Consider the following 25,183-nt stretch of genomic DNA (forward strand, 5'->3'; position numbering starts at 1 on the left):
CAAGTGAATCGGCTGAAAAAAAAAAAAAAAATGGCTCAAAGATGAGAAAGACCTACCTCCTGGAGAATCTTCACCACTTTGCTCTCCAGCTCCACAGAATAGTTGAGGCTGACTAGATCGTTCTGCGGCGTGTTGCCACAGTCTTTGGCCTGCTAGATCTGCTGGAGCTGGATGAACGTAAGGGTCCGGGTGACCTCGAGCAGGTCATTGCTCGGGCATTCTTCCACTGTTCCACTGGGTCCATTTGGACTGGAGAGGCGTTGTGGGGAGCAGGCGAAGGGGTGGAGTCACATTGACTTTCGACCTGTCCGCTTTGTTGGAGAGAAGCTTGGCTCTGTTCACTGAAATAGATGTTGCTGAAGTCCACCACCACAAAATCTTCATCACATGCTGAGTCCATTTGGACTGGAGAGGCGTGGTGGGGGGCAGGTGAAGGGGTGGAGTCACATTGACTTTCGTCCCGTCCACTTAGCCGGAGAGAGGCTTCCCTGAAAAGCATGCTGCTGAAGTCCTCTTCGTAAAAGAAACCTTCATCAAATGCTGGGTCCATTTGGACTGGGGAGACGTGGTGGGGGGGAGGTGAAGGGGTGGGGTCACATTGACTTTCGCCCCGTCTACTTTGTCGGAGAGCGGCTTGTCTCTGTTCACTGAAATCAATGAGGCTTAAGTCCGCCCCAAACACCTTAATTTTATGCTGCCCCTCCTTTGCCTCGCTGTGTCCTGGCTTTTCTGACAACAGGACCCGAATCATTGGCGTGCAGGGGGACAGGGGCATTGGGCTGCCGTACACCTGGAGTTTTAAGAGAAATTTACATTCAATGTGTATTCAATAGTGAGAAACAGATTTAGACAACCTCAAACAGCAGTGAGGGGTGAGGAGCTGGAGAAAAACTGTAGCCTACCTTGTTGAAGCGGAAGGTAACAGTGCAGAAGTCTGTTTGTTCCGCAGGTGATACGGTCTGGTCATCATCACAATCAGCGGATGCGTGGGGCAGCATTGGAGGACACACTGCAACAACCAACATGCGTTAAGTCATGGGAAAGGCTGACATATTTATCCTAATTGAAATTCACACCAGACATTACTGAAAAATCCAGTCTACTCCTCATGTCAGACATGCGTCTTTGGCTGCGGTCAAAAAGTCAAAAATAATGTCTTTTCGTAACCACTTTTCCTTCACCTCGGTGGAAAGCGTCATGAGGTCAAGGAAAGATGTGAAGGAGAATTTATGAGGACTAGACAACCGTGGTGTTAAGAGAATCTGACTGTTAGTGAGTGGTGGTGCCGTGGTGAAACTACAATGTTCCAAAGATAGACTACAAAAGGCGCATGTTCGCCTTGTGCGTTGTTAAATACATGTAGCTCCTTCAGTGACAGGCTGCTTCACCCGCGTTGTGTGAAAGAGAGATACAGCAGCTCCTTCTGCTGCTGGAACACTTTACATCAACATATAATAAAGGATTATCTGACCTCACGTGGACAACCGGTGAAAAATATCACTTCCTTACCAAGGTTGGAATTGAAATAAAAAAGGAATATATGAGAGATAAATATTTAGTTAATTGTTGGAGTTATGGAGAAGGGGTAGGAACATGTGTAGGCTGTACTTCTTCCTACTCCTTTTCGGACATAATATCTATTTATGTTAATTATTTGTTTATTGACAGTTTGCTCTATGTTTACTGTTCATTTTATTTGTTATTCTGGCTTTGTTTTACATGTTCGAAATAAATAAATAATTAAAAATAAAGTGAAACCAAATGGTTTATCAACATGAATCCCAATTAGTATATGACTGAAGATAACATGTTGTTTGTTTTCATGAACAGCAGAATGGTGCGTCGGTGATGTGATGGCTGCAAGGAATTGTGGGACTACATTATCTCCTTTCCTTTGGTCTTTAAAGGATGGTCCAGTGCATCCTAATCTAAAGGAGATAAAAAAGGAAGCATTGAAGCTCCTTTCCTTAGCATTTAGAGATTTCGACCAGCTCTTATCATGACTGCTACTTTGGTACTTCCGGGTCATTTCACTCCGTTAGGAACCTCCCTGAGCAAAAAAGACTTTCGACCGCAGGCTTTGTCTATGTGTCTGCGTTGGCACTTACCTGGAAAACAGCAGGTGTCCTCCTCATTTTCCACATCAGGGACATATGGAGGCGTCTCATAGGGGAGGTTCTTCCAGTTCACACCCCGGAAGAACGGTTGTCTTTTCACCTCACTGGCTCCTCCTGGATAAAAAGTGACACAATCAAACAGTTAGTTTGTACATCTACACATGTTGGGCCTGGCACCTGACCCAAACACTCCACACTGCCTTCAAAGGTCTCTGGAGCTCTCAGGGTCTAGTCTCTCTATGGACTACATTTTCCCTTTATACAGTATGTAGCGCACCTCTAACCATGACACCAGTAAGTATTCTAATAAAAATGCAGTTTCTCTGTTTCTCATACCGTCTATCATTAGTAAAGCTGTCACTTACGTGTACCCAGACGCTTCACAGGGTCCTTCTGCAAGAGACGACTGATGAGCCGCCTGGCAACATCAAGCTGGGGAGATCCCGCATCTGGCCAGTGGATATCATCTGGAAAAGAAGCACATATCAGTTGATCTGATCAAGGAATTTACATTTAATTGACATCACCAAAGGGACTGAATGACATAATTCTTAGAGGAAAACATCATAAACCTAGCGTAAAGAACTAAATCCCAAATTTAAAAGAAACAAGAAATGAAAGCTACTTTGTGCCAGATTTTTAAAGTTAAATCACAAAGTGGGTGCATTTTGAATCATTTTTAAAATACAGAAAGATTCATTCAGAACTGCTAGAATGACAAATGTGTAGAAAGGTTGCATGTGATGAGAAGATGATGAATGGAGCTAAAGATTCCTACTTTTGGTCACACGGACACCAATCTGTTCTGAATTCGAGCCAGAGAAAGGTGTTACGCTGTACAGGAAATTATAGAGAATAACTCCTGTGGCCCACCAGTCTACTGGCTTCCCATAGCCCGTCTGTAGGAACACTTCTGGGGCCATGAACTCAGGCGTGCCGCATGTCTGTAGGAGGACACGAAAGAGGGGAGGAAACGGAAAATGAAGAACGAAAATACATATAACACAGGATTTACACAAGTTTAAATTAGTGGAGAAGAGAAGAGATTAACCTCTAAGTCGGAGAACTCTCTGGCATTTCGTCGACGCTCTGATTCAGTCATGAAGGCTGCCGTGCTGTCTGACCCAAACTTGGACAGCCCGAAGTCAGCCACCTTGATGTGTCCGTCTGTGCTGATCAACAGACTACAATGGAGGGAAGCAGAACATGTCTCATGTTAGACTATATGCCAGGACTATTCCACTTCAATGGCAAGTGGGCCAAATAGGAAAGTCATTGGGGGTTTCTGGGATATACAGAATACTTAAAAATATGCTCAAATCATAACATGGCAAACTCAAGCCCAACAGGCAACAACAGCTGTCAGTGTGTCAGCGTGCTGACTTGACTATGACTTGCCACAAACTGCATGTGATTATCATAAAGTGGGCATGTCTGAAAAGTGGAGACTCGTGGGTACCCAAAAAACAAATTTTCATTCACATATCTTGAGGTCAGAGGTCAAGGGACCCTTTTGACCCCCTTGCCAAAATTTAGCAGAGTTCCTTAGGTTTTCTAGTTTCATATGATACCAGTATCTTCACTGTATCTTTAAAACTTACGCCAGTACAACCTCCAGAAGATCAATTGTGTTAATGCGTTAAAGAAATTAGTGGCGTTAAAGTGATTTTTGCATGAATCCGTTATCGCGTTAACTTTGACAGCCCTATAATAGATATATCACTACATGGAATAGGGCCTAACTTAGTCACACACATTCTGACTTAAGATTGTGTAAAAAGTATCAATACTGGGAGAGTTTCTGTAAATTCTGCTCCAACTTAAAAAAAGATTTGTTAAAACTGTACCATGTAAGAACGAAAAGCATGACGAGCGTAGTAACAGTAACTAAGGAGGGCCTAAAACCAGACATCGAAAAATAATAAAAAATGTTCAAGATGTCCTCTCCAAAAGGACAGGTTGAGAACTCACTTGCTGGGTTTGAGATCCCTGTGCAGGATGCCGTAGCTGTGGATGTACTCCACAGCCAAGACAAGTTCTGCCATGTAGAAACGGGCCACGTCTACATGAAAACGGCCATTGTAGTGCAGCAAGGCTGCAAAATCCCCACCTACAAGATCAGAGAGAGGTTAGATGTTATGTTTAGGTCTTCTTAGTGTGTGTCAGATGTGTACAGTGGATATAGTGTACGTGCATGCATGACCAATCCAAAAAAAACTCCTTACCTCCCACATACTCCATCGTCATGTACATGTGGCTCACTGTCTCAAACGAGCAGAACATGGGCACGACGAGAGGGTGGTCAAGGTAGGTGAGGATGTCTCGTTCCAACAGAACCGCATCTCTCTGGCTTGGGTATTGCAGTGCAATCTGCTTCATCGCAAACGCCTGCTTAGTCTCCTTGTGGCGCACAAGGTTTATAGTCCTGGACAAGAGGGAAAAGGAAACGTGATCAGCTTCTATGACTGAATATCAGCTCTGATTTGAAAAGAAACTGTCCAGATGGGACAAAATAATTCTACAACACATTTCAAAGTTCTTTTCTGCTTTGACTGGACTCTCTGCCCTATCCAAAGAGTCAGTCTGAACACAAAGAAAGCAGTCTGTCTTACTCACCCAAAGGCGCCACTGGAAACCAGTTTGATGATGTCAAAGTCCGTCTTCACCGGTTTTGTCGGAGGAGGCTTGCAGGCTGCGCGGGTCTAAATCAAACGCAGGAAGGACAAAAAAAGTTGAAGTACAAAAGGTATATTAAGCTAAAGGTATTTCAGAGAAGCAGCCTTGTTTTTAGCTTGACAACCCAGCCTTTTTTCAGTTTATCCAATGAGACTGTGTAATACTTTAAATTTAAATTCACCTTCAGTGGAATTATAAACAATAATCATATTACAACTCTATATTGTTTTGCAGTCCATAAGTGAACAAATACAAGTACAATGATATTATTTAAAAAAAACACAATATGACCTTTTGGAATTATAATACGTTAAAGGGCATTAAAAAAGAATCTGCTCAAACAGACTAAAACCAGTGAGCTGACAGACCTGGCTTTATTAAACTCATGTTTATTTTGGCACTTTTAACTGATTGGCTGTTTTGCTATTACAATTACTGCCTGTACTGTATGTTAATACACTGAAATTGGTTTGTTCAGTTGTTATAGCCTATTAAAAAATGCTTCAAAGATGAGAAAGGCCTACCTCGTGGAGAATCTTCTCCAGTTTTGTTTCCAGCTCCACAAAGCAGTTGGGGCTGACCTGACCGTTCTGCAGCTTGTTGCCACAGTCTTTGGAGAGCTCCATCAGCTGGAGCTGGATGAACTTCAGGGCCCGGGTGGCCTGGGGCAGGTCTTCGACTGGAAACTCTGTCTGTTGATCCATTTGGACTGGTTCCTTGGACCGAACATAAAACAGAATTTAAACATTGAACAGAATTTAAAACAATGATGATAATTATTTCTGTTTAGGCAGGAGCGGAAATTAAAGGTCCATGAGTAGGGACCCTAAAGATCTGTGATGTAAAGAGGGTCCAAGTAATCAAAAACATCTTCAAATCTATTCCTAGATCGAGCACAAGACAGTGTAAAGATGTTCAAATTGAGCATAAACTGTTTAATCTACTGTCTTTGTTCTATTTAGCATTGAAACACTGAAATGTTTTACAACATACTGTAATGTATAGTTGACATTTTTAAATGTATAATAAGACTTTGGCGCTCAACGCTTTGAACCAAGTGAATGAGAGCAAAATGTAATTAAACCAGTAATTACAGTATAGTAGTATATACATTAATACAAATGACCTCACCTACTGTAGTATAGCCAGTAGGTGAAGTAATAAATCTGAGGGGACACACACACTGAATATAAAAGCTGTTAGAAAATAAATAGCAATCCCATTTTTAGAAAAGAAAGAAAACTGGTGCTCAGTAGTGTATATGTTTGATATACTTGATATACAAAACCCAATAAAACAACCTCTCAGCGTTTGTTTGGGCTACTAGATCATAGCAAACTACACTGCAGAGGAAGAGCCGTGACTTTGAACTCAAAGAGTCAATACACTGTCCCAGCCTTTTTTTATGAGATATCATCTTAAAAAATAATAAAATAACGTGTTAATGAAAGGAAATAAATACTTACCAGTTCCCAAAATACAGTCTTCTTTTTTGCTGAAGTTGAAACAGGCAATAAGATTTGTTATCAAATGCCGCTGATAACTGTCTCTATTGACTCTCTGTTGACAACCTCTGTGACTCGGTGTCTGCCTTCTGTGCTCCCCAGGTCTATAATGTCTCAACGTACTTTCTTTAGAGTGTGGCTTTGATATCATTAAGGAATCAGATGATGCCATTCCATTCTACACAAACTCAACTTCTGTTTCCATGGAAATTAGATTTGTTTGGCTTTGAATAAAACTTTATTTGGCATTTGTTCAGTGTAAGGACTGGAGTGTGGGACAGATACATTTAAGAATGGTAATAACACTGTGTACAGTATATATTTATGAAGCATTGCACTGCAAATTTTAACAGTGTTAATTAATCAGAAATTCTGTTAATTGGACAACCTGGATAACCTGGTGTTTCTCTCATTGTATCACTAGGGGGCAGCAGACCACCTCTTTTTAAAAAGGGGAACTACTGAACAGCAAAGTTCAACATAAACTGCAGCTAAGCAAAGATGCGTCAAGCCAGCATGAGACACTCAGAGAAAACGGGCGGCTATGACCTTAAAAATAAAAGTGTGAATTGGTCCACTGATACAGTATGTGGAGTAAATTGATAGCTAAAAAAAAGACTGGTTAGAAATTAACAATTAAATCAAAATGACATTCTCTTATAATACAAAGCTTTTTTTGACGTCTTACCATTCCTACCACATTCTATGCAATCTGTACATTTTATGTCAGATATTTTAATTCGGTGGTGTATATTCCCATACAAAAATTCAATTAAATTAGCACAAACCAGTTGATGCACATGATGACCTGGGCTGCAGCCTAGGGGCCCCATGTTTGCAAGGGCCCCAGATTGGCCAGATTGTTTCTAATTATTTAAATGTACTTCAGGAAAAAAAACGTTATTGGCTCATAACACACATTTAAAAAATTAAGCAGCTGATTGGGTAGATATGGGCCACTTCTACCCCATCAGCTGAGCACAAAAACGAAAAGCACAACCACTAAAAGAACACCATGACCTAAATCTACTAAAGAAAAAGGCCTAAACTGATTAGATATTTCAAGGTTTAAATTGAAGGCTGTCTCAATGTGTGTGTGTGTGTGTGTGTGTGTGTGTGTGTGTGTGTGTGTGTATGCCAATGCTCCCCGAGTGTGTACGTTCGGGCCGTGTAATATTCCTAGCATTTTCCAACTTTTTTTTCCTCTTAAATTTATGACTTTATTCTCATAATATTACGACTTTTTTTCTCATGAACTTATGACTTTATTCTCATAATACTATGACTTTTTTATCTTAAATTTATGATTTTATTCTCATATTACAACTTTTCTCGTAAACTTGTGACTTTATTCTCATATTACAACTTTTCTTGTAAATTTATGACAATATTCTCAAAATACTGACTTTTTTTATCTTAAACTTATGACTTTATTCTCATAATATTACATTTCTCGTAAACTTATGACTTTATTCTCATAATATTACGACTTTTCTCGTAAACTCATGACTTTATTCTCATAATATTACGACTTTTCTCATAAACTTATGACTTTATTCTCATAATACTATGACTTTTTCATCTTAAACTTATGTGTTTATTCTCATAATATTACGACTTCTTTTATCTTAACCATATGACTTTACTCTCATAATACTACGACTATTTTATCTTAACCTTATGACTTTATTCTCAAAATATTACGACTTTTTTTTCCTTGTAAACCTATGACTATACTCTCGTAATATCATTACTTTATTCTCGAAATCTCAGATTTCCTTAATGTGGTCCGTCGTACTTCAGTATGAGTCTTATTTTGAAATGTAACCGGATGTGTTGTGTTGGATACCGGTTGTCTTGACACCGGTCCGAGCAGCATCAGCAGGCTATCAGCCGCAGCTCAATCTCCACTTTGCTCGCACCATCCAGGCGGGCAGCGATGTGACAGAGCGACCGCTGCTTCATCCCGTCTCGGGTCTCCTCCGTCCGCTCAGGATGGATCAGAGGAGAGCTGAACCGGACCGCGACACCAGCCCGGTCTCGCTGTACGGGGAGTTCACGCTCGCCGGTAACCCTAAAGTCCGGTGCGCCGTGAGTTTAACGGAGAAGGAGCTCATCGTCCAGCGGCTCACCTCGGCACCTGTCGGGCGGAACAAGGTGCTGCTCAGCCTCAAGGACTGCGTCGGCTCCCGGGCTTACCGGGAGGACGACATCACGGACCAGGCGGCGTACGTTTCAGCCTACTTCTACCCGGTGAAGCGGCGCTGGATGAGCTCCGGTGTGTCGCGGCAGAGAGTGGAGCACTGCTACCGGCTCACCGCGCTGCAGGACCCGCGCGCTAACCTGGAGGTGGCGGAGAAGTGGGCTCGCGCTATCCGAGAGCGCTCTGCACGGCAACGGTATCTAGAGAGAGACGGTGAGTGTCCTATAGCAACAAGAGACGTTACACACACCTCGATATGATGATAAAACTATGTTACATGAAGCAAAAATAAATCACCTAATGTGGGCTCAGGAAGTGAAACCACGTATTGATTAGTTTGTAGTATCTTGATTATAAACTCCCACGAAAAAACAATTATGTGGGTGTTTCTACAACATCTTTAAGTCCCAGTGATGACATTTTGGAGTGCAATGCTTGATAAATATATACACATTGTTATTACCCATCTTGACATAAAAAAAAATAATTACTAAATAATGTGATTTAATAAGAATTTATGGAGCATTTTATGACTCCAAACACCATTTTTCTCCATGTCCCACAACTGTGGGATACTTAATGTTGAGATACTTAAAAGGAACTAATTTAATTATTATATGACATTATTTCAAATTGAATTTTTTCATATACATATTACTTCGCACCATATTAAAATTATGTATTTGTTTATAAATAATTTATGTTGTTTTTTTTCATCTAAATGTACCTTTCTTACACAACACACTGAACAAATGCCTTTGTAAAAACAATTTTCAAATAAATATGAATAAAAAATAATATATATATATATATATGTGTATATACGTATATATATATACATATATATGTATATACAGTATATATGTATATGTATGTATGTATGTATGTATGTATGTATGTATATATACACATACACACACACACACACACACACACACATACGTATGTATATATATATATATATATATATATCATCAGCACTCCTGCTTTATTAGCCACTTTAGGGAAATGACCTCCATGACCTGCAGTGAGGAGAGGTCTCATGGTTTCTCCCTAATGATTAAACAACTGATACTGCATTTTGGGAAGATACTGTACAAATACTGCAGCCACACCACCTACATGTGTCTATACTTGTTTTATACAGTGGTGGAAGAAGTACTCAGATCCTTTCCTTAAGTAAAAGTAAAAATACAATAGTCTAAAAATACTCTGTTACAATTAAAAATCCTGAAAAAAATGTTACTTAAGTAAAAGTATAGAAGTATTATCAGCAAAACATAAAGTATCAAAGGTAAAAGTACTCATGATGCAGAAAAGCTCCTTTCAGTGTTGAGACCCGCCTGTATATTATTCCGTTTTATCACTAACAAATAATATAAGATCATTTTGATGCTGTAATTCATCAATGTGCATGGAGTCAATTTTAGGTATTTTGTATACTACTGGCTGGATAGATTAGTACTGCATCACATCATATACTGTAAGCATATCATATTTTATATTCTTACTTAAAAAAATAACAATTAACTACAGCTGTTAAATAAATGGAGTAAAAAGTAAAATTTTTCTCTCTGAAATGTAGTAAAGTAGAAGTGAAGTAGATGAGATTTGATAATAATAATATAAATAATATGAATAAGAATAGCAGTGATATTGCAGGACACAAATAACATCTATTGAGTACCACATGTTTCTGTATTACGTAAATATCTAATAGTGATGAAATTGAAGGTAGAAAAACTATTGAGTTCCCATTGGACTGTTAGTCATCGTTATTAAACGGACAATACACCTATCTTCCGATTCGATACTATCAAGATTCGATATGTATTGCGATTTTTAAGTATTGTGATTCTACACGTATTGTGATTCGATATTACGATTTATTGCAATTTTTGTTAATTTTTTTAACACCAGACCATGGGGAAAAAGTTGAATCATGCACTTCTAGGGACTTTTATTTTGGAAAATATCTAAATGAATACAGTAAGAATGTTTGATTTTCAGCATGTTTGTAGTCAGAGATGTCCTGAAGTCAAATATATAACTCATTGTCAGGAATTATTTATTAATTTTTTTCCAGCAACCCAAAAATCAAAGAATAAAGACATTTCCCTCACAAATTAGTGGTATTTTCTTTTTAATTTATATTGGACATGTAATGCTTTATACTTCTGGTGAATATAATCCAATCAATCTTATTTCCATGTATGTATTTTGTATATACAGTTCCCTTATTTAGAAAATCAGACTTAGTCACACGTGTATACTTTCGCTAACCTCGCCAAGTCCATCGCTAGCTCCATCGGGGCCGTTTGAATGCATTTAACATAAATGTCAGTGTATGGGTGCTCTACAGTTGTAGCGTCGGCCGATTTGACCACGGAAATGAGAGTGACGGTTGGCTTGACCGCACGTTACCGCAAAACAATAACGTTTCCTGTCCATGACAGAGTTAGCATGCAGCTTTAGCCGTGATGTCTAGCTCTGCTTTTCCTAGCAATGTGTGAAACAAAGTGTTTCCATACTTTACTGTATGTGTAGTGTTGTTTACCACTTTGTATTTAAAATGTGGGGGTGCAGGTCGTATCCACGAGGACCCTCCGCCGTTTTCTGCTCTGTTGTATCTGCCAATTTCTGCTCGCTACGGCCGGCTGGCGGATTCTTATCTCTTATCTGTCCCAGGATATCATTACCTTTAACCTACTCCCTATATGAATAAAACAATAGGACTGGTACTGTATGGAGAGTCACATTACAGTAACTCCAGACTGCAAACAAACCATTTTAACATAAGAGACACCTGAGAAACGTGGGGCAATATTACTGCTATTGAGTTCACATGCGGCCAAGAGGTATAATTGCTCCAGTGGGAAAACGTTCTCTAATTGGAGATTTCTAAAGATAAGTTATCTCATTATTTGTCCTCCTCACTGTCCCATCTCTATGAAGAAAAACACATAAAATGCTTCCTTTTTTTTTGCATCACACAAACTTTAGCTCCACTCCACCAGGGTATCACTGGCACTCTGTGACCCAGATAGCATTCCCCCATTTGCACAAATGTATTTTTAACGAGACAAAATATGCTGCAACTTTATACTGCCTGTCATTGTCAGAAGAGGAAAGAGCAGACTTTTAGTTACTGAAAAGACAGTATTGTTTGCTGTGTGTCCACTTCCTGGATCTTAACCTGAGACAGTGACCTAACAAGTCGTCTACCTCAGGACAGAACAAAACACAATGTCTCCATGACTTCACCTGCTCTGTAGTCGTGTAATACACCTCCACCTCCACCCAGTTTATCCTTTCAAGCACCTGCTGTATCTGGAGTCATTTTTGCAGACATGATTTTATTTCCTGCTTGTAAGAACTTAGTTTATTCCTAACAGGGATGCAAAACAACTGACCGCGCACTAAGCTTAGTGCTACACCCGTCAATTTCAGCTGACTTCTCTCTATAGCTTTCTTTTTTTAATTCACTTTTCCTCTCGTCCTCTAGTCACTTTTCATGTTAACAACCGGCTGCAACACTATGAATGCTCTCTAGAGACACGGTCTGAAATGTGTGCCGTTATGCCCATATTTAAAGGTCCAGTGTGTATGATCTGGCGGTATCCAGCGGTGAGGTGAGGAGATTTCAACCAATTGAAGCCTCTCCCGTGTGCCAAGCGTGTTGGAGAGCTACGGTGGCTGACGCAAAATTTCTAACAATAGCTCCCTCTAATTGTTACACACTGGTCCTTTAAAATGGCTATTGCCACATGGAGAAGAAATTCAAAGCTGGACAGACTTGCCGTGCCTAGTTATTGTTGCTAATCTATGATTGGACGATCGCTGTTTGGGGGAGGGGTTTAGCGAAAAGTGAATTACATACTTGACAAATGAAAACTATTTTGTCATATTAAGAACTTGAGTGCAAAATTAACAGTTTTAAGTGAAATTATAGAGGAAAAAACAAATAAATATAGACCCTGCCTGTATCACGATAGAAATTATATTAAAAAAATCTATACAAGACATTTTATATGACGATATCTATAGTGTCATATTGCCCAGCAGTCCAGAAGTCATCGAGCCAAACAGAAACAGAAGTGCTGAGCAAAAATATAACGGCCTGCATGTATTCCTACTGCTGGGCTACCTGCAGAAGTGTCACATTTCTGAGCATTTTTGTGGTCAGTAGCATTATCTTATAAACCTCATTCAGGCTGCAGGGGTCTTCGGTTTCTCTGGAATGTGACGACAGGATTCACTTCTAAAAAGCAGTCTACAGTAAGTTACTCATTACGCCAGCAGCCTTGTGGACCATGACCACACTAAATCATGTTCAGGAGCTCCGCATCCAAACCATTAGTCTAAATGAGGTCAGTGCTGCCTGTCTGACCTTGCCATCAATATCGGTGCAAGTGTCACTGGCTTGACGTAGATACTAGTGTTATACCAAAAAGGCCAACTCTCTTCTTTCATTTCCCCATCAGTATTTGGCCAGTCTTGCATATGTTCAAATACAAACAGGTGTTCGGTGTGTTTGCACATGCTCAGGTTGCCCAGCGTCGTTTCTCTGCTCTGATAGGTGACACCGCAACGGGATCGACTCCACTTTTCATGGCATCAATACTAGTTTGTATGACAATGAACGTTTCCCTAAGCATCTATTAAGACAACAAGCCGTCAGTAGTTTGGCCTGAGGCGCCTGCCTGTGGCAGTTGGTGAGAGCTGTCTAACAGGTCACAGACCACAGATAATGCCAAAGCAATGGTTCGTTCGAGGTGTCCGCAGTTTTTAGAACCAGGCACCGCAGTTGCTCTCCATCATTGGCTCTTAGTTTTGACAGCAAACACCACGTGTTGTCCGAACTTTCTGTGTAATTGTAATATTTAACACTAAATTGTAGGATATTAGACTCATGTTATGCAGTGAAGGTTTTATCTGTTAACAAACATCATGTGTGGTTGATAATAATAATAATTTATAATTAATATAATGAAGGTTATTTATATAGCATTTATCTGAACGAGTGCTCATTACAAAGTGCTTTACAAAGCGGACATAAAAATAATAAAGGATAGAGTCCAATGCCAGATACACGCACATTTCCACATATATGTACAAACAAATATATATAAATCCCAACGTGGTCTGAAAACTACAAGAAGCCTACAGATCAGATCTAACAGGATGTCACTTTTCCTGTGATTTCCTGTAAATTCTTTGAAGGCTGCTTGAAACGGCTGGAAACTGTCCGACTTGACCGCAGCTTTTCGTCCCCGCCTCCTGCTGCTGCCGCCTGATCTCCAACGAGCCTGATATGTTTTCGTAGCAGACCAATTAATCAGTGTGAATATCCTTTACTAGCTTGTTTTCTTCGTCTTTCTGTAATGATATCGGCCTACTGGATTACAGTTACTTATTTAATCACAATAGGAGGAAGTACAGAATATACTGCACGTCACGGTCAGCTTGCTGTTGGCTCTAGTTCTTTGTGGTGTGCGGCTTGTAACAGAAGATTTGAGGTGAGATTTGAGGTCAGTCTTTGTTGGCACTAGTTCTTTGCGTATCAGTTCGCTGACTCAAGATCTTCGTACATTTCACCCCTGCTCTGACAATCACTATTGACAGTTCAGATGCATTGCCAAGTATCTCCTAAATAGTATTGATCCTGTGTTGTCAATAAATGGATTCAACTCAGCTGTGGACATCATTGTCATTATAATGAGTGAGGTGATGGCAGCAGGCGGAGGGGTTCCTAGTATTGATTAAATCAATCACTCTGGGCTGCCACTGTCCAATGACAATGCATTACAACACATAGGAGTTATCTAGAATATACGCTGTCACCCAGCAGATACAGGCTCACTGCGTCCAACCCTTTTTATTTTTTAAGAAACTGTATCTGGGTCAAACACAGTAACATTTTCAACGTGATGCACTAGTGATATTACCAGATTAATTATTTTACCATGCCAATGTGTAGCCACAGTGAGATGCTGAGTAAATGCTAGGCTGTCTAATAGGTATTTGAATTCAGAAGCAGTATGATGAGCATTAATATGACTATGAATTTGATTAATTTAAAATGAGCTAGCTTATAGCGAGATCATGAGATTAAGTTCAGGGAGAAATACCGAGGGAACTTTATCATCACGGGGATCATGACTTGTGCTAATGCACTATAACTGCTGTAAGTAAAAGTGTGAAACCATGGAAACGGCAGTGATGGAAAGTCAGATGCACCTTATTCGACACTCTCAAGGGGGGAACGCCGTTGCTCCTTTTAGCAGCAAAATCCAGGCCTCTCTCAGCCAGCCAATGCTATTACTAATACATTACCTCTGGCTTAGACGGAGTTGAAGCTGGGACAATAGTTTCTATGCTCTATTACACACAATTTCATACATGCAAGCAAAAAGAAGAGGTTTTTATGTGATCGTGTGATCCTGCCTAAACCCAAATGACAATTTTTAAATCCTGTTTTAAAGCTGCAGTGGGTAGAATTGGCACAAATATGATTAAAAAAAGTTATTTTTATAAAACGGTCACTATATCCTGACAGTAGTGCATGAGACAGGTAATCTGAAAACAATCATGTGCCTATGTGTCTTTCGGTGCTCCTAATGGCATCTGCAAGATTTCACAGACCGGAGGAAAACAACCAATCAGAGCCGAGCTGGAGCCTGCCGTCTCTGAGCAGCTGTCAATCACCCGCAAACTCCGATCAAACGGTCAAACTAGGCAGCGCTGATCAAATATGAATCAATATTCTGTTACTGTAATGTCTATTTCTCGCCTCAAATGTTTTCAGAAACATCTTGTAGTGTACTGTTTAGCTGTAAAATGAGAAAGTTTGTGACCCGGCAGCCATGTTGAGATCAGTTGAGAAAATACAAAGCACCGCCCACCAGCTGGAGCACAGCCAATAGGAACGCTCTCTCTGAAATGACCTGTGATTGGTCAAAGTTTCACGCTAGATTTTTTAAAGCCTGAAAACATCTATCTACTCTTTTTAGAATAAGCTACAGTCAAGAAACTCACCTTAAATGGCCTACGTCACCATTGTAGCTTTCCGGTTGAAAGGAGTTGTTGTTGTCGTTAGCATGGGTTGTTAGCGGACATTTCTCCTTCTTATCCCTCTTCTTCTTCCATCCAGCTTATTACCGCCACCTTCTGCTCAGGACTGTGGATCAGACAGACAGTAGACTTACAATTTATCCAACCAACAAAATAAAATTTAATAAATGAAATAAAGAAAAAGTATGATATTCACCCCATCCTAGTAAACTTTAAAAAACTTTAAACTTTAGTATCATGTTGGTCTGTGTTGTTTGGGCAGCAACTAAAATAATGTGTAGATTATGGATAGTATTGTAACGCGTGTGACTGAGCAATCCATAGATATATACAGTTGTTATTCCGTTTTTACACATTTGCGAAATGCAAAGATGCAGGACCTGTGTACACTGCAGGCAGTCTAAGCAGTCTACCTCCTGGAAGTGCATGGAGTGGGATGTGGCCCTCTGTGTCATTGCAGACAGGAACTGCTTTCAGGAATGGCACAACTAACTTTTAGACAAAAAATGAATAGGAACTGAAAGAAATGTAATAGTTTTTGATCTGTGTTGGCTGCAATGTTTATTTTTTTCCCCCCTGATCACCAAGGCTTACAAGTAAGAATTTCAAAAGCAAAAATTCCCATACATTATTGTGCTATGTGTGATTTTAATAAATATCTGTGAGATTGAATTTCCATTTTTGTTTTGCATTTATGGTCATATAGCTATCCATACATTCATGTGACATTGCTGCCTGCAGCATTCTGATAGCCCAGTTTGTCCTGAAATATGTAAATAACAAGATTGTGCATTACAGTGTTGAGGTTCAACATGCATTTTTACAAGAGGAGACCAGGCAGACCAAAAATAGGAAAAAATGGCTTAGACCTAGTAAACTGATTATCTTTAGATTTTGGACGGTTGCTCCGACAAATCAAGGCGTCACCTTGGTCTATGGGAAATTGTAATAGACATTTTTCATTGATTTATCGAGAAGATAATCAACAGATCAACAGATTGTGAAAGTAATCGTTAGTTGTAGTCCAATTATTTACAGAAAAACATGCTCAGGCTTTAACTTATAGTACTGCAGCTGTTCTCAGCTTCTCTTATGTAAGTTACTATCTTTATGTAAAACATTTCAGTAGTAAAACTATAATAAAGGCACTGTAATGAAAATGCTGTAAGCTTATTTCCATTGCATTTGGGTACTGATGTACGTGTGAACACGCTCACGATTACATATTTTCACATACAGTATGTTCAGTGCTTGAGCTATAGTGTGTCTTTGTGGGTGCGTGAAGGTGATAAGCATGAGTTATCTGGTGAAGGCGCACCTAATATAAGCTGCTGGTCGTGATAGTGGCATTATTGAAAAGAGGATCTTCTTTTCAAATGTGTGACGCTGATAAACTATGTGACCGATCCCTAAAGGATCACACCCGTGTGATTAATCAGTCGTGAATGGACAAGAATGATGAAACTTCCTGATTCTCTTACAACAGAAACTATGTTTCATTCATAGTATGCTGTCCCTCTTGCTGCTATAGTATTACAGGAAAAAAGATTTTATATTATTTGGTTACAATAAGTACATGAGCACAGTCCCCTATGTGTTTTTCTCTGGTATATTAGAGGCATTTGTGTGTGTGTGTGTGGTCAGACAGCAGTGGTAGCGGCAGTCCTCTCCCTGAGGACTCCTCCTCATTGGATATACGCTGTGATAAAGTTTGACGTGCTGTCGCGACCTCTGATTCAGCGTCTCTGGAGCTTTCTCCAGCTTTAGGGGGCTCACAGCAGCTCTCTGTCTGTAATGACAGTGTCCTGCCCTCTCTCTCTTACCACGAGCAAACCTAAATGATGGAGTATACCGGTGAAATTTGGCAAAACACACTCCAGCGCGAACCTCATCAAACTTTGTTCCTGTCGTTGTAGCAGAATATTTACTTTCTTTACATTAAACCACCAAGCGTAAAAAGCATTCGGTGCTCACCCAGTTTGCTATTCTCAGAAACACTCTGATGATACGCCGACAACAACAACAACCACTAATTGACCATTCAGCTTACAGAGCAGCCGGTTTACCTCAGAGAGAGTCTGCCTTCGCCTGGTAAAAGAACATGTGGTTGTGGGGTTTTTTTATGGTGGGAAGTCCATTTCCTCCATACGCTGGCACACGGCAGCACATTTTATATGCATTCAGCTGTTTTTTTTAGTTTGCAGTAATGTCATGTTTTGCTCTAGCGTCCTACGTTTTTATTTAAAAGTGACTAATAGTTGCAGAAAGTGAACTTATAGTAGTTCCAACAGAGCTGACGTTAATTAAAAATGTAAGCTCCAGTTCCCTTTAAAAGGAAACTTAAACATTAAATTAGTCGGAATGTAACCGAGTGACTTTTGGAAAGTTTGTTTTCCTGCAGCAACCTACTGTAACCTCCTCTCCCTAATCCGACCCTGCAGCCCAAAATACCCGCATGGGAGGGACAGACGGAGGGCACATCCTCTCTCTGGTTTACCGACCTGTCTCTCTGTCTCACAACCTATGCATCTCTTTACAGTATAGACAAGTGGTTGACGGACATTGCAGGATGATTTTAATAAAAACCTCATTGTCGTAAACTCTCTGCTTTTCCTAATATAGATACAGCAAGCTAACCACTGCCACCTCCTCCTCCTCCTCCTCCTCCTCCTCCTCCTGCTTCCACACCCTTTGTGGTTCTGGCTCGGCAAAAAATCTGCTGTGTGCTCTGAGCAGCTTCCACTTTGATTTATAGACAGTATTATGGACAAGAGTCACCTAAATGTTACTGCAGTGAGGATGGTTATGGGTAAACATGGTTTCTTTAAAAGGTGCAATCTGTGATTTAGCTGTAAACAAAAGGATAGTTTTAAAATATTTTCTGATGCATGGGATTTCCAGATCAGTAACACAGCGGTAAAACATGCCCACATTTATTTATGATCAGATGAGAAACACACAGAAAATTAAAACGAATCCTCAATTGCATTTGAATGAACCTGCTAATGAAACGATTACTGACTGTATCCTTAATTTGCAAACCTTGATATCGTCAAGTTAATCATTATAGGATGAGAGAGGAGGAGATGAACGGTGCCTCGTGGTGTCTCATACAGTAGTTTTTATTATCCGTTTATTCTCTGCTACATCACTGGTTATAGTAAAATATATACAGCGGTGAAAGACGGATTCAGATGTTTAAAGTGAAAGTAGCAATACTTTATATTTAGTTGGGTAATTTAGAATGAGTCATTTATATAGTGATGATACATAAGATAAGATAGTAACTGTAGCTGTCATTTGTCATTTCCTCTGAAATTTGTCATTTCCTCTGAAATGAAGTAGAGTAGAGGTACAAAGTAATATCTTAAAATTGTACTTGAATACAGTACTTCTTGAGTAGATCTACCTACCGTGGTTATTGTCCAACACTGAGTATATAGCGTATATAAAAAGCAGGAGTACTCAAACTTTTCAATTAAAGATCCACATATGAATTTTACATTGCCGGTAAAGGCCCAGACACACCAAACCGACATCCAAGAACTAGCGGCGATGAAGGCCACCAGTTGAGTCGCCTCACGTCGCCTTTGTCTTGGCCAAAAAAGCTGTACTTGAACACACCACAAAGACTACAGCCGACGGCCAGTTAGCACGTACGTTCTGCACCTGCGTGAGATTAAATAATTCTCCACACCAGCAGGTTGTGGTAGTTTGTATTCGTCATTCAAAAAGGGAAACCGGAAGACCGAGGACGGCGGATATAAAAGCCGTTGTTATGATACGTACATGAAATAAAGCGGCGTTTATCGACCATTTTCACACCACTCTCACTCACCACTTAACTTTATTCCAGATGGCCATGCCGCTGTGAAAATATCCGTGTATTGGAATGATCAGATGAGATGAAGATGAAAAATGAGAAGAGCCTTCTGTGTTTTTCCTCTTGACTACTCGTTGGCTTGCTTTCCTCACGTCCGTTTCTCTTCTTGTGCACTGATTCGTTTAAGCTAAACCGCCAATCAGAGTGATTTCTCTCGCCGACGAGCTCTGCCGCCGATTCAACATAATGAATCGGCCGAAAACCCTCGACAGACTAGAGCCGACGGTGCAGGACACATCACAAAAACTAGGCCGACGGACCATCACCGATGGCCCCAAACTGTCCGATGGCCGATTGTCGGCTTGGTGTGTCAGAGCCTTCTGGCCAGAGGTCTGGAAAATACCATCAAAATGCACTGACATAAACAAAAATAATTTTCCTGCCTTGTTTTTTTATAATCTCTGTTTTTTGTACTGTAAATGGTCTTTGAGTATAAAAAGTGCCATATAAATAAAAACACATCCTGATACAGTTCATGACGGTCACTACTAGGAATGTGGGCACATTTACTCACACTAGAAAACGCCGGTCCAGCCCACAGTGACTGGCAGTTAGGTCGGGATCCAAACCTTCAGGCTCCAAATAAAGCACGTCACTATGAACGATATTTGAGATGCTGAACCTCTAATCATGATGGATACATCCCAGACATTGTGTTGGATCTCTAAATTGCTCTCATGAGGTTACAGCTGGTATGTAGTTAACTGCAGCGTGAAGCTCTGGTTTAGAGGCTGAACACTGCGGCGCTATCAGATGACAATCTCAGATCTGCAAAAATGATGTTTTTTTTAGAAATCCAGCTGGCTGGATTCAGTGGTTTCTTTTTTGTTTTTGTTTGTTTGGTTCTGAACACAAGGTTTCCTCCACATACATCTGACTACATGAGAGAGCATTTCCCGTCAGCTGGCCTGGGACAAGGCTAACATTTTGTAGATTGCAATTGGACATATCTGTCATATTACAAGGGGCAGGGAGGGTATAAGTACAGTACCGAGTCAAATACATGTTAATCCACTAATCCCTTTAATGTGGAAACTGGATTCCCTCCTAATGGGTGTTTGTAAAGGCTTACAGCTCCACATCATCACCGCTGGGACAGAAAATGTAAGAGCAGTGGGACACAAACCTGTTGGTGGGTAGGCGGCGATGGATGGGGTCCTCTGTCACCATGCTCTAGGTCTGTAATAAAAAATAATATACTATTAATATCAATTCATCACAAAGTGCACATTTTAAAAAAACAGTGAAAAACTGAACATTTACAGTCTGATGCCCATGTCCTGCTGTTATTGGTTGACATGAAGCAGGACATGTTCTAATGCTTCTTTCAAGCAACGTTGGCAGAGCGGGAGGAACAGGAATGACTCCCGTTATTCCGACTTGGGAGTGCTCAGGCATTATTCCAAGATTGCGCAAGTGTAGTTGCACCATTCAAACAGTCTAGATTAGATACTTTTGAGGCGGTTTGTAAAAGCTGCCCTGTGTACACAAGGTTCTGTCTAGATTCAGTGTTGCTCTACATTGTGTTGATCTTTGAGGTTGAATACGAACGAGTTGAATACATTTCCTTCCTCGTAAAATGTTTGCAAAGCATTGTTTGCATTCATGTATACAGTCCTCTCCTTCACTGCCTTTAAAGCTGCAGTGGGTAGAAATGGAGCAAATATGATGAAAAAAACTTATTTTTTATAAAACAGTCACTGACAGTAGTGCATGCCGGAGCAAACTTTCTTACTCTTTTGATCTGAGTTTGCGAGTGATTGACAGCTGAATAGCCAATAGGTCTCTCTGAAATGACCCGTGATTGGCCAAAGTCTCCCGTCACAATTTTTTTTTAAAGCCTGAAAACAGAGCCATGAGGAGGTGCAGAAGTCTAGCTTTCTCTCAGAACACTTGAATTACAATATGCTGAAAGGTTATTATGGATTTTTTGCCCAATGATGCCAAAAACATACTGCCTACTGAACCTTTAATGGCACGTTGCTGCATTTCTTTGCTTTTTTACTGCCACCTGTAAATCAGTAGAAAAGTAATATGTTTTGCGTCTTAATGCCCATGAACGAGAACAAACAAAACGGGGACGCTCACACAAAAAACATTGATCCATATCCTTACTGGAGGTCTAAAACTCTAAAGCAAACTAAAAAGCACCTTTTTGAATTAGTTGTATTCATTGTATAAGGGTTAATATTGGATTTTATTTAGGAGTAATTGTCAGTAATGGTGGCTTTGACACTTCTGTAGTTAATATAATTGAGGGTGATGTGAACAGTTCTTGTAACTATGGCCTGAGCGATTTGACATGAACACGGTTTCATAAGAGCATTGTCTTTAGCTACAAATTAAATGCAAACTTCAAAAGCAAAACGTGTCCTGATGTCTCTTCTCTCCCTTTAAATCCCCAAAGACACTAAATCTGGACAGAGTGGGACCGGTCCCATCTGAGTCGCTAATTAATGCCGGCTGAGTGGTGTTCTGTCGGCTCAGCTGATCAAGATTGCTACTTCGTTCCTCAATCACAGACGGTTAATGCTTAGTCATGCTTCTCTGCCGATGGGGAGCTGATTTGTTGAGTGAGACACCAGTACGACTGGCTGATTTATGCACAGGTCATCACAATGAGTCAGTGTGTGAGACGTCAAACAATGACGCCGCTTTCGATAGAAAGACTGACCACGTAAGGTCATTTTATTCCAGTTAAGAGGATGGAACATGCTGAGTAATGTTTGCATTTTACCCTCATTCCATGTAAAATGTCTGGACGTTAATAGCAATGTAGAAATATAACATTTTATATTTGCAAATATGTAAATCTGTCCTGTTTTATGGTGCTTTTGTGACACTTTGCGCACTCTAGGAAAAGTGAAAGATGTTGAAGTTAAACCTTCATCTCTGAGCGTCTGCTTAGTAGCAGCCGACATCCTGCTGAATGTACTGAATGGGAGTCGTCAGAAAAACGCTCAGAGAGCCGTCTATTCTCAGACTCTATAGGCACCCAGATAGCTATTATGGGGAACCTTGCCGGAAAGTGTGTGTTTTTTTCCGGCTCCTGGGTTTTCCCCTTTCATTTAAGCAGTCATTTCCTATGGCGAATACCTCCGTGATTATTCCATTAAGATCTGGGACGGTTCCCATGCTCTTGGTTTGAAAAGAGCAGATAAGACGTCTGTAATCACAGATCAAGTGAATGTAGTTGAGATGCAGAGCGCAGATTTGTTGCTGTTAAGTTGTTTTTTCCATCATCTTTTGTCTCGGCTGCCATTTGTGAGGATGAGGATTAAGTCAGGTTGCAGTAGCGTCAACTACTTTATCACTTCATCCAAGACAGTCGTTTACTTTTTTTCTACAATTGTTTTGTCGAGGTAATTGTGCGTGTTTAAGCTCTTTGTCATGGTTTGTGGTTCAGATAACAACTTCATAATGTAACTAACCAGAAACAGACTGTTGAGACCAGAATAGAATCAGAGTAGAACGGATATTGAACCGTTTGCTATGGTCAAAAGAAAATGGTTATTGTTGTTAGCTGTTATGGTGACAAGTGAGTGTCACACTCACTCGTTTGAGAACTCTGTTTTGGCCTACCATTCACATTAAGCCGGAGTTTTTTGGTCATGTCTAAAGGGTAACCCGCAAATTGCAAAAAACTTGCAAACACTCTCACGAGACTTCACACATTATGTCCTATAATAAACCACCAATTCTCAACGAAGAATAATAAACACCGCCTTAATAATCGACTGCAGAATGTCCAGCACGGTGGATAAAGTTTAATTATAGATGGAGGAAGGTTGTTAAATATATTTCTGTTGATTTGAGTGTTGACCCTCATTATAGATGTATGTCACACTTTGGCTCCGTGCCATGACGTCGCTGCAGCCGAGCTAATGACAGAGGAGGAAACGCGCAGCGTGGACGGACAGAGATGAGCAGATAGATAGCACCCTCTGGAATGTTTTGAGACGGGGAGGGGCGGCACACAGGAAGTGGCACGGGGTTAGATTTAGCCAACGAGGTCTGCGTGGGCGTCGGGGCACACAGACAGCAAGGTCAGGGCCTTCGGTGCCAGCTGTCATGCCAGCTGATTCATGAGGGCACTTCTGTGGCTTTCCCTCAGGAGTCCAGTCGTTATGATTCGGAGATGACTCCATGGAAATATTCATCCTACAGAGACGGTGGCTGCGTCTTTATGAAGCGCTGCTAGGGCTGGGCGATATGGAGAAAATCAAATACCACAACATTTTTGACCAAATACCTCGATATCAATATTGCGACGATACTGTAGGGTTGACCGTTGTTGCTTGCACAAAATATTTACACAATGCTTCCATGACTAAATGGGTAAAGGCAAATAATAGAACAGCTAGAACAGCCGAGTAAGTTTAGAAAATTACATCATTTTACTGTAATGCAGCCTTTAAAACCAGGGAAAAAAACAACACGTGTGCCATATTATGATATCCAAAACCTAAGACGATATCTAGTCTCATATCACAATATCGATATAATATCGATATATTGCCCTGCCTTAACCGCTGCACCCAATTCGACTGCTATCAGTCCATTAAATAGGCGTTATTGGTCGCTATAAGCACCATAGATGTGGGTCAGATGTGTTCTTTTAAACCTTCTTTCGGTTATCTATCATGTGAAAAGACGATAAAACCTACTATTGGGTGTAGTAGGCCCTTATAGACCCACATCTATGGGGCTTATACCGACCAATAACGCATATTTAATAGCCTGACGACGATACAAGAAATGTGAATTTGTTGTTATACCCCTGCGACAACATAGTCGGGGGTATGTAGCGCGCCGAGTGTCCGTCCGACTGTCACACTTTTGTTTCCGGAGCAGAACTCGGAAACTATTTAACTTAGGAACTTCACATTTGGCATGATGGTTGACAGTGTGGTGTAGTTGTGCTTTTTGGGGGTTAGAAGTCCAGGGTGGCCAAAATTAAAAAAATTCTGGCCACCCTGGATTTGAGGAAGGGGAGCTAATAACTAGCTACATTGTGCTCAATAGACTAATTCCATTATTTCCAAAAGGGCAAAACCTTTGGCCCTATTTGAGTAGGGGTCAAGCGGTGAGTGGGGGTATGTGAGCCATGCTCACTTTTGCCTTGTTTACACAGCATATACCGTAATACTTTCCTACTTTGCTGGGAGACAGATGAGTTTAGCTCAGGTCAAACTCCAGTGACAGATATGAATAAAGGTTAAGGTGTGTTAACGTTCAAACATATTTGTGACCTGTTTCACTGCATTCCAGGAGGATCACTGAGAGTCCACTGGAAGTGCAGTATCCATTAAAACTAAACCTGCCAAATAGGTTTTTGAACCAGTTAGATGTGCTCATCCCTGCAATTCAGTTGTTCCCGCCCATCCTTACTCATTTATCAGCTGTCAGACTTGTTTGGAAGGCTCGCCTCCCTCCACCCTTGCAATGTTTTGATCTTTTCAAAAATATTCAGCAGACTGCGAAACAAAGTGGGATGAATCTCACTGCGGGGGTTTCTGCCTATCCGGCTGCTTCACTGCAACAGTTTTGTGTGTGTGTTGACAAGGCGTGACATAGAAAACAGTCTTACCAGAGCGTGCCGTTTCTCTGAGTGTACCTACCTGTAAAGTTATCCCACAGCTGCAGCGTGTCAAATGTGGCTGATGGCTTCCCGTCACACTTCTCTCTCTCCTTTTATTTGACGTCTCTCCCAGCTGAGACGTTG

At 40.6% G+C, this 25,183-nt stretch overlaps 2 protein-coding genes across 3 annotated transcripts in view; one reads left to right on the forward strand and one right to left on the reverse strand.

Annotated features, from left to right (window-relative positions):
- The window catches only part of LOC141764892 (microtubule-associated serine/threonine-protein kinase 3-like), a 28,264-nt gene that overhangs the window by 903 nt on the left and 2,178 nt on the right, over nucleotides 1-25,183 (reverse strand). The window contains exons 3-15 of one of the 2 annotated variants that reach the window (XM_074630569.1): nucleotides 25,080-25,172; nucleotides 20,585-20,637; nucleotides 15,540-15,681; nucleotides 5,318-5,509; nucleotides 4,734-4,819; nucleotides 4,343-4,542; nucleotides 4,089-4,227; nucleotides 3,169-3,301; nucleotides 2,896-3,061; nucleotides 2,483-2,584; nucleotides 2,109-2,231; nucleotides 903-1,009; nucleotides 57-790 (exon numbers count right to left, since the gene is read on the reverse strand). In XM_074630569.1, coding sequence (XP_074486670.1) covers nucleotides 113-790; nucleotides 903-1,009; nucleotides 2,109-2,231; nucleotides 2,483-2,584; nucleotides 2,896-3,061; nucleotides 3,169-3,301; nucleotides 4,089-4,227; nucleotides 4,343-4,542; nucleotides 4,734-4,819; nucleotides 5,318-5,497 — 1,914 coding nt within the window. In that variant the 5' untranslated portion in view covers nucleotides 5,498-5,509; nucleotides 15,540-15,681; nucleotides 20,585-20,637; nucleotides 25,080-25,172 and the 3' untranslated portion in view covers nucleotides 57-112. Of the gene's footprint in view, nucleotides 1-56; nucleotides 791-902; nucleotides 1,010-2,108; nucleotides 2,232-2,482; nucleotides 2,585-2,895; nucleotides 3,062-3,168; nucleotides 3,302-4,088; nucleotides 4,228-4,342; nucleotides 4,543-4,733; nucleotides 4,820-5,317; nucleotides 5,510-6,259; nucleotides 6,539-15,539; nucleotides 15,682-20,584; nucleotides 20,638-25,079; nucleotides 25,173-25,183 lie in introns of those variants that run through there. The other variant, XM_074630570.1, reaches the window with a different exon arrangement.
- The window catches only part of LOC141764893 (sphingosine kinase 1-like), a 46,888-nt gene continuing 29,255 nt past the window's right edge, over nucleotides 7,551-25,183 (forward strand). Inside the window, exon 1 of the mRNA XM_074630571.1 lies at nucleotides 7,551-8,714. Coding sequence (XP_074486672.1) covers nucleotides 8,294-8,714 — 421 coding nt within the window. The 5' untranslated portion in view covers nucleotides 7,551-8,293. The remainder of the gene's footprint in view (nucleotides 8,715-25,183) is intronic.

Source organism: Sebastes fasciatus, chromosome 3, assembly GCF_043250625.1.
Source record: "Sebastes fasciatus isolate fSebFas1 chromosome 3, fSebFas1.pri, whole genome shotgun sequence".
Lineage (NCBI taxonomy): Eukaryota > Metazoa > Chordata > Actinopteri > Perciformes > Sebastidae > Sebastes > Sebastes fasciatus.